The sequence below is a fragment of the Myzus persicae genome, unplaced genomic scaffold (genome assembly GCF_001856785.1).
Source record: "Myzus persicae strain clone G006 unplaced genomic scaffold, MPER_G0061.0, whole genome shotgun sequence".
Lineage (NCBI taxonomy): Eukaryota > Metazoa > Arthropoda > Insecta > Hemiptera > Aphididae > Myzus > Myzus persicae.
In genome coordinates this window covers 807250-824440 of record NW_019103978.1, presented here as the reverse complement: position 1 = coordinate 824440, position 17191 = coordinate 807250, and the positions used below count along the sequence as shown (strand labels likewise).

Sequence of the window (17191 nt, the reverse complement as noted above, 5' to 3'; positions counted from 1 at the left end):
AAAGAAATATTATTCAGTAAAAAAAATTGTTTTAATTTTAATATGTTATAATATTATATTTGATCTAAAATTAAAATGTAAGAATTTTTTTCATTATACATGTGTAATGTATGACTCGGTTTTCAAAATAATATTAAGTGATAATTTGTGTGAAATTAATAATAATGGTTTTTATAATCTAAAATCGTCTTATACCTAACCATAAGGTACCCAATCTAAACTCTACGTCCACACATTTCTTAGAATATTAAATGTCTTGTGATGTGTGATATTATAATTATTAACAACTAGTGTTTTTTTAATGTAATTCTACGCCAAATATGTGACATTTGTGTTGGGCGGGCAGTTTTTTTTCGTCCGCCCATTCTTAATGTAAATGTGTTGTGAGCATTCGTATAAATATAATAAATGCAGCTACAGGTGTGTCGCGATTGAGTAATGTTTCCGTTTATTAACTTTTATCATAATAATATATAATATGGCCCTTATACCTATATTATTGCAGTACCTACCTAAAGTATTTAGGAATTTTCTTCACCAAATGAAAAAGAAATCCAACAACTCAATATATAATTGAAATACACATTGCGATTCACCAAGCATGCTCACCCTATTTTTCCTTTAATAATGAATTTATTTTTATTTTTGGAATTTTAATTATATTTAAATTCTAAGGACTATATTTTCAAATATTCATGTAAACCATTCGTATAAACCATTTTACGGAGACTCCTTTTTTTACTTCGAACTATGATGTTCGTGTATCTGAATCAAAATTCAAACCAGTAATTCTTAAGTTATGAAAGTGTATAGTATAGATACTTATCTTTAAAAAAGGTTTAAAAAAGCTATAAAATAAAAGTAATATTTAATCTAATGGGTACCTATTATACACAGACAATGTTTCCTATAGTATAAAATGTTAATAGATTGATAATAACTATTATTTTAAAATCACTATTATGTAGCTTCCATATCTTCTAAATCTATTATCCTCTGTACACAAAATTAAATAATTTAAAAACAACTCGTACAATTTCCAAAATAGAAAGGTTTGTCAACATTTTCAAAAAAATCATCTACTTAACAATTTACAGAAAATAAGAGTGATTCTCATTTGAAGTAATTAAGGTGATATCGGCACAGGACACTCCTTTAATGGTAGACAATATCTATGTATTTTAAAATAAGTTTATACAAAGCATAGTCATAGTATTATAGACAATCACGTACATACCCATAATTTATTATATTACATAAGGTTGCACTCACTCTAAACAGGTCGCCGGCTACCGTAGCATCTTTGTCTCGTATCTGTTTGATGACACCTGCAGTCACCAAATCCGTACAGATTTGAGGCAACAGCAGCCGGGCATGCCTTCGGCGTTCCTCCGTATCGAACGACGAAACGAGCCAGTTGACCAGCACTTGTCCTGCGAACATACAAAAAAAAACGGATATCCGTGGTGTTACACAATCGACGCATTATAATAATTATACTGGACATATAACGACTTAATTTGAGGGAGAGGTCGGTTCGACACTTCGACAGTTCACAAGACGTATAAGAAGTAAGTAAAAATAAAAAAGAGCACATATTGTAAAACTGTATTATTGTTGTAATATATTATTAAGTACAGTTTATAGTATAATGTCCAGGCTGCCGAGCGTGAGAGAAGACGAGAGAAACGTATTTTTTAAGTATTTTTATTTTATGGCGTGCGACGCGCTTTAATATGTAGATTGTAGGTATACCATATTTCGTACTTACATATATCTTATAATAATGCGCCGCGAGTGATTATAGTATTATTGCAGAGGTACGATAGCGGCGGTTGGACGCGTTTTTGGCACGTTTTTTGTATGATGGTATTAGACATAATAATGGTAATGTAAAGTAGGTACCTTCCTAACTATACATTATTACATTACGCGCATACCACGGGTAAGCACGGAAAGAGCAAATAACTGGACCCGTCATTCTCGCCTATATCGCATCTCCATAATATGTATAATATATATTATAATACGTTTATTTAAATATAATCTATTCGTTTTGAAGTAGTCGAGTAAATTGTCGAGAAAAACATATCTAGTTGTAATTGTACAATCATAATTTTAATAAATTCAAGGACGCCCGGCGCAGACGCTGTTGGTCACATTTTTAACGTAAAAATAAAATATATATGATATATAGTACCTATATATTTATTTTCTGCACGAGCCAATATTACAATGGAAAGTATATACTCGGTCGCAAATAATTGCTGTGCAAAATGTGATTAAAAATTTAATACGTATATGCGTAAAGCCGTAAACGTAATAATATCAAGTTTATACATGAGCGTACATTTATATTTTAAAATTTTGTATATCATATTTATGCTAAATAAACTGACATCCGCTACTACCTGTACCACCTGGAGGGTATCGTTTTTCCGAATATTATACATGCGAAAATATTATCAGCGGGATTTTTTTTGTTTGCGGTGGAAGGAAGACATTCGAATAGCTGTAATGAATTCATACCAACAGTATACAATAAACACCATATTATTATAACGAGAACTGAAATATGAATTTTGTTATTTTAAATAATATTATTAATTATAATGCTATATAGTATGCCGATTTTGGAGAAAAAACTATTTTCGTCTATTCTTTATAACGTTTATGCCTTATAGATCAACCCAACGTTACCCATACATCTGTTATTCATTATGCCGATGACAAGATGCAAATACTATCATTGCTAAGTTGCTAACACTCATTGCTTCATCAAATTTAAAATTACATCATACACTCAATGAAAAGTTGGTTTTCAAAATAGCGATTCAAAGTTAATCAAAACAAATCGATAAATTCAAGAATACAACCTTTACTGTCAAATCTCAGACTTTCCCCTTACTTCAACGTTACCTTAAAAGAAATCCCAATTCTCTACTGCCTAGTAATCGAGTAGTTCGGTCTCATTTTAGATCAAAGACTAACCTGGGACCAACATATCAAAACTAAAAAGCTGTCTTTAAATAATCGACTCCGAATCAGCATTCCTTTATGTGATAATAATGATAGTAAATACACATCACTAAATGTCAAATAACTTATAAACATATCCCTACTCTGACCTATATCTGGCTTCATGGAATTCAACTCTGGGGAAACGCAAAAAGTCGAATTTAAATAAAATCCAAAACTTCAAAAATATTAGAAACAAAGGAAACCAACAAGTGCTCCACCTTATGTATCAGATTACACACTCCACGCAGATCTAAATCCTAAAACATTAAATTAAGAAGTAAAGTATTTTTATAACACGATTTCACGACAGAATAAATTCCCATACAAATCTTCTTATTAAAAACGTAGTCTCAGCTACTATGCCCGATATAGTGAAGACGACTTAAGCGCAAGTGGTGTCGAGATCTCTTACGTAAATAACATGCATATATTTTAAGGCCTTCAAGTTGAAAGTGTCATCGCTAGTTGACTTCTTTCATGAAAATTGTATATTTTTATTTACGTTTTTCTACTCTTATAGCCTATATTCTTATTATGTCAGCTGATACCTCACCTCGGCTAACACAGATTGTAAATCACTTTCAAAACTAAAAAAAAAAAACATTAAAGTAACAGATATAAAAATACATCCATTCTTATAAATATAGAAGGGTGGTAATCACAAGTATAAGAGGGTGTATCCAATATACAATATTCACATAAAGTTGGTATAATTGTATTTTATGTCATTTGTCAAATTTCGTTTATTTACAGCATTTTTTTTTAAAAATATATCTTACTACAAATATACTGAGCGTCTAAGCGGTTGATTTTTGAATTTACCTAACTCCCTTCAAAAATAAATTTATACCTTTTGGCATTTATATAAGTATTCATTATATATCCAATTTAAAATCATTGTATACAAACATTATACGAACGACCTTCCTATAAAAATCAAACTGTATGCCATCTTTCACTTTTAAATAATCTACAAACTTAAATTACTTATTTTACACTTTGTATTTCCTAATAAAAATAATATAAAAATAGGATATTAAATTATATAAACCATATATACGCTGTTTTATTTGTATAATTTATTCTGGGTCTGACTGGGTTTATTAAGGAAGTTGTACAACCAGGTATACAAGGTGTAACGGTTAGACCTGACGAAAAAAAAGTGATGCTACCTTCAAGTAGGAAATTTTTTTTAAACATATGAGTAGTAAATAATTTACTAATTTTGATATTTTAAAAAATTCTAAAAAATAAACTACTCGACTTAGATAATTGCTTTTACCATCAAAATTGTTCTTATAACAAGATTCACAAATTGGCTACTTTGAACTTATCCAAAAAATGCAGTTAAATTAAAAAATTTTTATACTCAGTATTAAATAATAAAAATAATTTTCTTTATATTATACATGTAGCGCAAGTGACTATAATTAATAATAAATGAAAAAAAATCAAAATATTGATTAAAACAAAAGTTATTGCATTAGTCAGTTCTTTCTGTTACACCCTGTATATAGGTATACTATAGTTAGATGGATATTAAATACTTTGAAAATAAAATCATACAAACGTAAAATCTCAATTATTCATTTTTCATTTAATGCCCGTGGATAAAAGATCTTATTTTTATTGATCTGAAATATAATCATTAAAAAACTAATACTTTAATGATTTTTATTAGGTTCTGTAATTTTATATAGTATATATATTAAGCTCTTATATTTACCTGCTTAAATTTTTTTAAATCAATAATGTTGAACTATATACAATACTATAATTTGTGGAGCCTTCGACCGGGTTTTAATACCCTTACACTTATTTATATATAGCACATGATATATTAGTATACCTATAACCTATTACTATTTACTATATTATGTAAAATGGAAAGTTCTATTTGGAGTAATAGATACCAAAATTCCTGGTCGACTTTCAACCACACAGAATCACGATGTAAATTAATGAAAACAATTTCACTCAATAACTGTGCGTTTTATACAATCTTTTGTAAAACATTTACTTAATTTAAAAATGTATTAGGTCATTCAATAAAATAATATACAGAAGGTAGTAGTCAGTTGTTTTAGATTTTTTTTAATTAAATTTGTTATTTATAGAAAATTGTATTTGGAATTTAATACCTATATGTATTGTGTTATCTGGTTAAAACTATTCGTGATCGACAAAACCGATGATCCGTGATGATTGCAACTTATGATAAGTTCTTTAGTTAATGTTATATTATGCATGGCTATTGTAAATGCGGTCAACAAACTACGCCTTGTATACACTATACACGATGTATATAATGTATATATTATATGACTGTAGGGTAGGGTTTAGAACATTACAACACACACACACACACACACACTATACATTGTAATTAAACCCGTCAATATATATAGTATTGATAGGTGCACTGAATGGTGTTGTGGAAATAAAATTGTTTTTATTTCATTTTAGCTGTATCTATATATAATGTATACACATACCTACATACAGAGCACATACACGTATTTATAAGACTTAATAATAAATTACAATAATTTCTCACGCAATCTCGAGTAAATTATTTGCGTGGCCGAATAACAATGAAGTGGTCTGAGTTTGTTAACAATTCATTATTCGGTTTTGTTTTATTTCTGATTACATTTTTTTTATCTTAACAATATGTACTACCTATATGTAGGCCGTGAATAGTAAAAGCTAGCCTGTAGTTATCACATATATAGGTACATAATCGAATTATCAGTTTCATAACGATTTATATTAAAATATGTACCTACATTTAAGGTTGCTGACAACAAGATCGCTGTATAGATTTAATCATTATTCGTTGTTGATGATTAATAATAAATAGAAGTACAATACTACAATCTGCATTAATTTTTATCTAAACTTATCCTTTACGGATGTTTCGAATTTTTATGGAGAAATTACTAAATGAAAAGAACATTTTGATATTTTAAATGTTTAGTGCATTTTTGTTATATACGCCTATATAGGTAATAGGTATAATGTATACGCATATTATAAAATTTTTATAAAATAAATACGAAATCACATAATGCAACTATACAACTATATAAGTAATGAGTAATTCCTAACATTCACTACACCAAATATAACATTAAAAAAACAATTATGTTTCTATATATGTACACCAAATATTAAGAAAAAAATTGCAAACAAGATCAATATGATAAAAGCATTAAATATATTATGTACTTTTTCATTTTAAGAATAGAATATCCAGGTATTGTTGTCTTTTTGATAAAAAAATATACCGCAGCTGGTACCTATTTTTTTAAATCAATGTCCTGTCAATCGTCATGTACACGCGTAAAAAAATATAGCCACTAGAGTATAAAGAACAAAATATAATAGCTGTATAACGAGTACCTTGATGCACTCGCTCGTGCACTTTTCACACCTGTCAAGTTCGTCCGTCCGTCAGTCAATTATAGGTACACCGAAACACAAAATAATAAAACGGTAATCAATACAAAATGTTATCCAATTGAACCGTCCGACAGAAATCTCAAACCGTTAAAGCGAGTATACGGATTCGTATTTGTATGGTATTATAAATATTCTGTTTGATCCTACAGTATAGTCGGTAAAATTATGTCGCTTCAATAATATTATCATTTACCTTTGTTTATTGATATTTTATCACATTTAAAAATAATAATGATGTGAAGCTCAACAATTTTCAAATTTCGGAATTTTTAAAAATAATAATTATAGTATCATTTATATTTTAGAACTTAATGTGTACAGTAATTAATGTAAAGCCATTTTATACCGATAAAATAAATGATTCTGATTCGAACAGGTTAATAATTGTTGTAAAATTTATATTTTAACAGTACCTCCCTGTTATTACAATTATGACTATGAATTTAAAAAAAAATTAACGAAATAAGTAACAGATTTTTTATAAAAAAAGTGTGCCATTTTATAAGTAATTTTTAATAATGAAATCATAACATTTTTTAGTTAAAATGTTTGCAACATAAAAATCTCAAACTAAAAAATTTAACACATACACAAATTAATTAAGGGATTAGAGAATAACCCTCCATCCACCAGGCAATAATTTGTTTATATAATATAGAATTTTTTATTATTAGGCATAACAATATTTGAAGTGAGGGTTTTGTTTCACAATTCACTTTGAATATATATTTGATATACCTCTCCATTGTGAAAACTAAAAGGTAAGATTTACCTTTATTGCTATAAAAAATGATTTGGAGATGTGTTGACAGAATCCAGCATAAACAAAAAATAAAAATAATGGATATCATGTTATACTATTATTAAAATTATTGGTCTGCAAAGATAAAAGTGACCATACCTGTTTATAAAAATAATTATTACATGTAATTTTATACAATAATTACATCTTAAAAATATTTTGATGGATCTGCCCACACGGAAATCATAGCTTCCTCCTAACTCCTTAATTGTTCTTTATTACTTAATTTATACAATTAATTAGAGTATGTTTTTGCTGTAAATGTCATGAGAATATAAAGAGTATATAATATTATAGCTATACATATATTCATATCAATATATTAATTTTAATATAAACATTTATTATAATATTAATTATTATGTGATTAATATTTAAAAAAATAATTTTCATAGCTAAATGTATTTTATAAAGGCTGAAATATTTTTTTAATAGTGATATATAGTTGTGTGTTATAGGGATTGGAAGTCTAACACTCGAACATATGAATTTAGAAGTGCTTTATATTCCGAAGTACCGATTGATCTAGTGAAACGACAAGATTTTTAAAAACAGATCTTAATTTTTTGTTATGTCTACTTGAGATCGACTTTTTCACATGTTTGATTTTATCCCCCTAAATCCTAAAAAAATTAGCACTAAAAAGGAAATGCAAAGCTTACATTTTTAGAGAAATTAAAAAAATCTGGGTAGGTCGATCTCAAGTAGACCTAACGACAAAATACAAATTCAAATCTGTTTTTAGAAGTCGTTTCAAGAAGTTATCGTTTCATTAGATCAATCAATCTGGAATGAAAGTATGTATAAATTCCTATATTCCATGTGTGTTAGACAAAGATAGAAAATCACAACTTCCAATTCCCAAAGTAATATAATGCATTGTGTTTTGTAGATAAATGCAGTAATAATGCATTCAAACAAGTGAATAATAATCTAAAATTGTATAAATACCCACGCATGATTTTTATCAATAAACTGACGTAATCTGAAAACGAGCAAGTCTTTTTTCACATGCAAACGAATAATAATTTATACTATGGTAAAAAATGACGATAGATTATTCTTATTATGACTTTTATTCATTTATAACTTAAATACTTGACAGAAACCAACCGGTCGATTTACGATTAAAGTATGTTATTATGTCAACAGTATAGAAAAACGAGTTTTTGAGGAAGGTTATGATTTTTCCATCTCAATTTAGCTTTTTAATTAGTATCAACACCTTTGGGATGAATTAAAGATAATATACGCATATATGACCATGTTAGACAATGGAACATTACACTGGTAAGTTAATCCACATGTATACTTAGAAAAAAAAGTTAATTGGGGAGTAAATCGAATCCAAAAGGCATAGTCAGATAAGGTAGGTGTAAAGGTATATTATATAGTATAGAATAAGCATAAAAAGGTAAATTGAATAAAATTGGCACGGCTTATACAAAATAAATACATATAAACGCAACATATCAAAATCGATTATGTATTCAAGGTATATAATCTTATATTCATATATTCATATGATATAGACTCTATAGAAAAATAAAATCTATAAATACTAGCATTTCTAAGATACAAATAGAACATTTGAAAAAAAATAATATTACAGGCACAACCTTAGCTTTTATTACAATACATCTTAAATTTCATTATTTCAACCTGTAGGTAAAACAAATTTTTATGAAAATGTAATTATAAATATAATGATTAGTATTTATTCTAATTACCATGCCTAAGTTTTAGTTACCTAATATATTTTAAATTTTAAATTTAATCTGTTCATCAAGTAACCACTAATTATCCATGTACCACAAATTGAAATATGAACTTTTCCAAACATACTTTTAGAATAATTTCATTAGGTATAGTTTAAATGATGATTTTTGCGAAATTATATTAATATTAAATACAAATAAATTATGATTAATATTATATTGTTTGTTAAATTCAAACAATGATATTTGGAATTTTTAAAATATATTATTTTAGACCAATTAATTATCATCAACGACGCAACTGGGTTAAAAAAAAGGCATTCTGGGAAGCAATTATCTATGACCTTTTTAAAACCTTTTTTATTCAGACGCAACAAGTATGGTCAGAAAAAAGTTCAAATACAGTCTTATTACAGTGTTATATTTACATTTAATACAGTTATTTACAATTTGTAGACTTTATCTTATTATCTCATTTTATCAGATACTACATATACAATATATTGTATTTCTAATAATTTTAATTCATGCACATATTATAATAACGTAGGTAATTTAGAATTTATTATCTACACTTTATCAAATTTTACTATAAACGTATCTATTTGTATTTATTATAAGTTATAACTGTGACAAGGTATTTTTCAAATCGTTGGCTATAAAAAAATATAAAAAATGAAAGTCACCGGGTAGGTATAGTATAATTTTTGATGTTGAATTTAGCGTGATGCCAAAACGTGAAGGTTATAGACATAACACTTGAATGTATTTGGTTTTTAAAAACATATGCTTGCAACATGTTTTAAAATATCTAATTCTACTTACTAAAAAGAAAAACAAGTGATCACATTAAAATATTTTGTGTTCTCACATAACCCGCCAAATTAATAAATTATAAGCTTATAACAAATATAAATTCAGCCACTTTAACATGCGTATTTGTGTACATATAATAATACAATATTCCATTCTGTTTTAAATTTTAATAAAGTATGTTTCAACTATAATATTAGGTATGCATATCTATATAGATTATACTAGCCGAACGTGTGTGCAACATAATGTTACTGCAATGACCAAGCCTTAAAGGTATCCCGCATATTATAATACGATATTATGATATTGTAAAATTGTCATTATACACATACGTTTTATAGATGATGATCATACGCGTCGTATTTCGTCGTGCAGCAGCTGAATTATTTCCACACGAAACAGATTCGTAGTAAAGATGTTCGATCACAGTGTTTAACAATATAATTTTTTACGGACGACGGATGGGTAACCGCTGTAATATGTAACCACGTTCGCGGGAACGGCAACACACCGTGTTTTAACGAAAAGACGCGCGAGATTATTGCGACCGATCGAACGTCCAAACGCACACTGATTAGTACCGATAATATTACCATGTGGTGTGGGACATTGCGGCGGCGACGATGATGACGGCCAAGAAGGTCGACCACCGGTTGAAAACGGCTGTACAAGGTATATAGCTACAGTGCGTACACGAACATTTTATCATATTATTATAATTTATGTATCTTTTGGACCAACGAGCTATCTGTAAATCTCTCTCTTTCTCTCTCTTCCTTTCTACTAATGTATAATATAGGGACAAGCGTGTCGGTGGGTACTGTATGCAGTTACCTATATTGTGTATATTATATTACATGATATTATTATTCGACATACTGCAGTTGTAGTATAATATATACGATATAGGTACCTATAATAATACGACCTAAACACAAAACCGCCACCTGCCGGTTTTCGCGCACGCGCGTCACCTCCACGGCGCAGAGTCACGACGGTCGTCCGTTTTTGGGGAGGCGCGCGTGCTGTCCGACATCACGAATAAACAACCGGAAAAAGGAACACACGATTTTGCGGCGCGGTACACTGTCGGTGAGAGGAATAGATAGATAGGAAAATTCGATCGTGATCGCGGCGCAATAATAATAATAGTAAAAATAAGCCGCGATGACGGACGTATCACGCGCATGTCTGCGTCGGTAATCTACAAAAGATAAAAATCGGTTTGATGGACTGACGGGTGACCGCGATCCGATATCGAAAAACAATCTCCTCCGTAGCTGCTGCTGCGCGTCCAAAGATTCCGCGGACGATCGGGAGGGGCGTGTACCAGTTGCCCTAAGAAGTACCTTTTTATACCCCCCGCCCCACTACCTAGAGAAATATGCAACAGTTGCCCTCAACCAAGAGTACCAATTGCCCTCAACCAAAAGTACCAATTGTCCTCACTTATTATATAAACACGATTACTATAGGTACTAACCCGTCAAATAAGAGAGGAAATATGTAAGTAAATGAAAATAAAAAATGCATACAAGGATAAAATATGCAATATAAAATTATAAGCGGCATACAATGAAATTTATCGAACAAATAAATATTTGTATTTTGTAACCAAATACTAAATTTGTTAAAAATGTTAACAATCATTTTATACTATTTTTTGACAAATTACATAATATCCCGTTTCTTACTATACATTTTATTATATTTAATCTTTTATTTTATGCATTTTTTTATGTATTATATTATTTATCATGTACATATTTACCCCTCCCCTATTTGATGGGTTGATAATGTAATCGTGTATGTGAGGGCAACTGGTACATTTTTTAATGTCGAAAACAGTCGTTGAGGACAACTGGTCAACACCCTTCGCGAGAGCTACAGCAGCAACAGCTGTCGCGGGCCCAACGTTATCGTATCTCATCGCAGGAATCACCTTCCCTATGCACACGCCTCGCCTGCGCAACAGCTCCAAAAACGAGCCCGTGGGAGAATTTCAAGAGCGATAGCTAGGGTTACCGATGATATACATCACGCTCATATGAGTGGGGGACTTAGGGGTTACTAAAGAACACTCTAATTTTTTGCTATACTTACGTTTTAAAATATAATCTATTATGTTATTTAATATAAACTAATACAAAACTATTTAGCCAATGACGACTCAGTATCAAATCCCAATTTAAATATTCGGAAACAATAAATTATATTTCTAATAAAAACATCAAAATGAATTGTATTTATCTGGTACATTCGAAAGTCACTGTAAGTCGAAGCCGATTGTAGATATAATTATATTATGTGTGAGCGTATTTATGATTTGTTTTATACATAATATTATTATTTGGATCTTATTTAAATTTATTATTATCGTGTAAAGAGACGTATTATACATATTATATTACATATAATAGATTATAGACGCGATAATAGTCATATGTTTGTACAAACTATTAACTGAAAACCAAATATTATTCGATAAACTTATCACTCATACGACAATACGACGGTAAAGGTACGTACTTCGTATACTACTGTAGTGTTTTCTGATAGGTAGGTACTAAATTAAAATAACATTGATTGCAAGATTAGGAGCTCGTACCGTTTTAAATATGAATCATTACTATTTTGATGCAAGTATACAAAACTATGGATAACCTACTCATAACTAAGTATTTCGATTAACTAAATATTCATATTGGTCTCGTCGTCTTTTTATAATTGTATGTAATAAGTGTGAGGGTGAATTTGTCCTCATACCTTATTTTTCTACCAAGGCGATGTCCGGACACTAGCATCCCTCCCTAACTCAAAGGTGTAGTTACGGCCATGAATTTAAACCGTTTAAACCACGTTTCAAATGAATTTAAGATACACACATATGTACTGTTATTTGTTTCCATCTTAAAAACGTACAATAGGTACGACAAATTTTCATACAGCAGAACCAATTTTATACAATTAAATACAATTTTTTGTAATTTTGGATTTAATAATCCATACAATTTTGTATAATAATCTAAAATAAGCCTCACACTGACGACACTCCTGGGTTGTGGTTATAGGTTTAGGTTTAGGTTAGGGGAGTATAACCATTTTCGTTGGGTATTTTGAGTGGGTTACCGGACATTGGTTTGGTTAGATTTATTGCTAGGATGTTTGGTTGATCGAGGGGTGAGTTGGAATTTGGTGTTACTACTTTTAGTATTATAATGAATTTGACCTACATTATTTAACTTAAAGATAAGAATATTATTTAGGGCATTAGTAGGCTTTTATTGATATTTTAATTCATAGAAAGACAGTTATATATAATACATTATACACTCCTCAATATTACGATATTACTTAGATACTTTACCCTTTTCTTGTTCTTACAATATTAATTATACAAATGAAAACGATTACTTTTTTTTCTTGGTTAGGTTAAATTGTGAAAAATTACAATATTTAAAAATGCTCATAACTCACTTAAAAATTTAAATATCAATAAAAACTTGCAAGATACCTATGTAATACTCTTACCTTTAAGTTTACTAATTGGTCAAATACACTAATATTAAGCTAAAAAGCTATAAACACAAAATTGGTTATGCTGAACGCAAAATTGCTGATTTGTACGTTTGTAAGACGGAGACAACAGACAGAATACATACTGGTGAGGCGTCTTCTTTAGACGTCGGCACATAACGAGCATGTGTTTTTTCGTCACTCGGTTTTTTCCGATAAAGTACGTCGTTTGACGACCGACTGTAATAATAAATAAATTTATAACACACGATTAAACGACAACGATATCCCGCCAACCACGCTTTAAACGCAAACATAGTTACAATACATTATATTATACTAATTGTTCTCCGTAGAAAACACTAGAGCAAAGAAAATAAGTATATGACTATGTATATATCGTCAGGTATGTAATTGAACCCTTATCTAAGGGGGGGGGGGTAGTATTTTTTTTATGAAGAATTATTTTTCAACAGTGGTACCAGAACAAGAGAATAAGAGAACAGTTCGACGACATTTATGGTAATGCTTTCTTTCATTTTTGATAAGTATACATAAGTGATAGTGACTATTAATTATATCTTGAAAATATTTAACAAACTTATCAACTAAAAACACAAGGTTGGGGTCGGATGATTGCCCCGCCAATTATAATGTAGGTGCCTGGCACCAGCATACATTTTGTACAAACCGATGATTATACATAATCATAACAAAAGTCTAATATTTGTCTTATAATGTATGTAAAACTGCAGAAGTATTATTAGATTAATAATTTATCTGTACCCGATATTCATCATATGTTAATAAATTGTGTAAGTTTACAATGTAATAAGTAACTATTGTGTTTCATTTGGATCACGGATAGTGGAAAAAAAATTAACGATTTTAAATCGTTTAATATCTTAAGAGGATGCCACAAAAGCATAACGTGTTGTCTCCAACTTACAAGCGTACAACATTGCAAATTACAGGATCACAATAATCCATTTTATACAGTGATTTTTAAAATAAGAGTGAATTTACTTATCAGTTTATCACACAATTTTATTGTAAGATTATTATCAAGGGCGTCTTGGAGGCTTTTATTAATATTTTAATTTTCAATCAAAATATGATCATTTTAAAATTTTTCAAAAAATGTACAGTTTTTAGATACACATAAATTGTTTGTAATTAAAATATCAATAAAAGTATGGTATAGTAAAATAGTTTTATAATCGGTCAATTTACTCCAATTTTTTTTTTTAATTACAGAGTTGAGTTGATTATTTGAATAGAATTGTCTTTGTTGTAAGTTTGTCCTCTTAATAATATATAATAATAACTAATATATAGATAACCTATTATTTTTTTTTTTGCTTTGTCGTTCGATTTTTGTTTAATGTCTACGCAACTTGGAAATGTGTATGATTCACAACTAAAACTGGAACCAATATTAAACATTATTATTATTTTTTAAGAAGATGATTTTAATAAACATTATATTGCTTAGTGGTTATTTTTAGTTTATTATAAACAAATATTATAATATATATTGTTCCTATATTGGCGTAGGTTACGAAATTTCAGAGTTACGTAAATATTTTGTAGACATAGGTATATTAGTTTTTATAGATAGAACAGACAGGTACATCGCAAAAATAAACTATAACATCCGATGCACATAACATATGTTACGTAAAATCACAGTTGGCTGCCATTAATATTGTGTTGTTCGTTACAATGTTATACACACTTACATGTTAATATAGGAACGTTTTAATTTTTTTAACTAGGTACCTAAGAACTTCAAGTTAAAAAAGTTAGCACTAAATTGCATTTCTAAATTAACTACTGTGACATAATGACTTAACATGGTTTACTCCTCTTAAAATATATGTATACATACACATCATACATATGTTTATTGTTTAGTCACTCAAACCACATACCACATGAGTTGATAAACGTTATGAATATACAATGTACATGCAACTGCTACTGTCCTGATAAATGATAAACTGTAAAATAATAACGTCGGATGAATCATGGTTCATGTTGTATATCTAACAGAATCGACGCCCCTGCTTATACAAATAAACGATTGTTTAAGCATCGTCGAGACGTCTTTCTCTGGGCTCCATCACAAAAATAAAGTAAAGGAATAACACATACTAGATAGATTACCAGATAACCATCCTTGTGTACACAAACACAATTCGTCAAATTTTTGCAAGAGAACATAGATAAACTGTATATTTTATTATATTTATTCATGTGTGTATATATATATTATCACAACACATTACATATTCAACATTTTATCAGAAAAAAATTGCCAATATATATAATATTATATTGTTTATATGTGGAATTACGAGACACGATTGTTAACGCAGCTACCTATGCATTTTTACACATAAAAAGTAATTAGGCTATATTCATAAGCATTATTTTGATATTTGCCTATATTATACGCATAATATCTGCAATAGTTTATTCGATGCGATTCTATAAAAAAAGTGAAATTAATTTTTTTCGAAAAGTAACTTTGAAATTCGAACGAGTAGTCAATTAGTTATAACTTATAGATATTGAAAGTTTAGGTGAGTGGATGGAGCGGTATAAGAATAGATACCCCGCAAAATTTTGGTCCACTACTCCAGTCATCAAAACTTTAAAATAGTTCAAAAGTTGTAATAACAATAAAATGTTTACAGCTTTTAGCATACTCTTATAACATATTACTAACTTGAATAAGTAATATGTTATTACCTAAAAGTATATGCTAAAAACAATAAACAAGATAATGAGTGTTTACTGTTAAAAAAATCACCCTGTATATTATATATATATATACGCCCACTTGCGGTAGACAGACGGAGTATAGAAAATTAGACATTGATTCACAGAGCAGACAATGAGAACGGATTTTTCATGATCGACAGAGAAAAAAGTACCCAATACTGATATTTTACCAAAAAATAATATAATAATGAAATCTCCGACAGTCATACCAAGCTGCGGAGGTTATTGTTTTCCCACAGTCATTCAATATCAGTACACGAGGCGGTGATTACTGTTGATCTTTTTTCTTTTCCTATTAGTCGGTTTTTTCCAAGGCTAGCCGGTATCTTTTTTTCTACCTTTCGGTCTCTGGTCGTAGCCAAAAAATAATCGAAAACCGGTTTTGAGTAAAATGCAATTCGACTCACTGCAGCGGAGGAACGTGCGGGTGCTATCGCTTGCCATATAGGTACCTCTATATTATATACCCGCGCGTATCAGACGACTATAATCACTTACCTTCGAACTTTTCACGGTTCCTGAAGTCCAACTTTTCCGGTACGTGTTTCGGTCTCACTGGCTTTTGCTCTTTGGTGGCCTGGTCCAGCGTGACCTTGGCGACCCTCCTGAGAACGCTCCCGTCCTTGGGACCGTCGCTCAGTTGAGAGGTGTTGCTGCGTCTGACCGCCGGGTCCACCGCCTGCACCTGACCTACGAACACAAATCAATCGTACATCAATTTGGTACAGATATCTAGCGTATGTAATATGGCTATATGACTATATGACTGTATAGGTGTATAATATAGGTATATGGTAATAGGTATATATAGTTCGTGTCACACGATGTGAACCGTGATATAGTGGCACACGACATGATTACGGTAAATACAAGTACCTATGTACGTTATCGCTGCATTTGATTCGTATATACTGTACACCGGTGGCGTACACAGACATTTCCAATGTGGAGGGATACAACTCACCCTACATTATCACGTTTTTATATAACGGTGAAAAAAATAATACAATTAGGGGCTGAAGAGGGGTTTAGAACGCTCCCCATCAACCCTTTGTGTACGCCA

The 17191-nt window shown here is 29.8% G+C and overlaps 1 protein-coding gene across 1 annotated transcript in view; it reads right to left on the bottom strand.

Annotated features, from left to right (window-relative positions):
• The window catches only part of LOC111037142 (formin-2), a 46455-nt gene that overhangs the window by 6769 nt on the left and 22495 nt on the right, over positions 1-17191 (bottom strand). The window contains exons 3-4 of the mRNA XM_022319523.1: positions 16627-16818; positions 1273-1433 (exon numbers count right to left, since the gene is read on the bottom strand). Coding sequence (XP_022175215.1) covers positions 1273-1433; positions 16627-16818 — 353 coding nt within the window. The remainder of the gene's footprint in view (positions 1-1272; positions 1434-16626; positions 16819-17191) is intronic.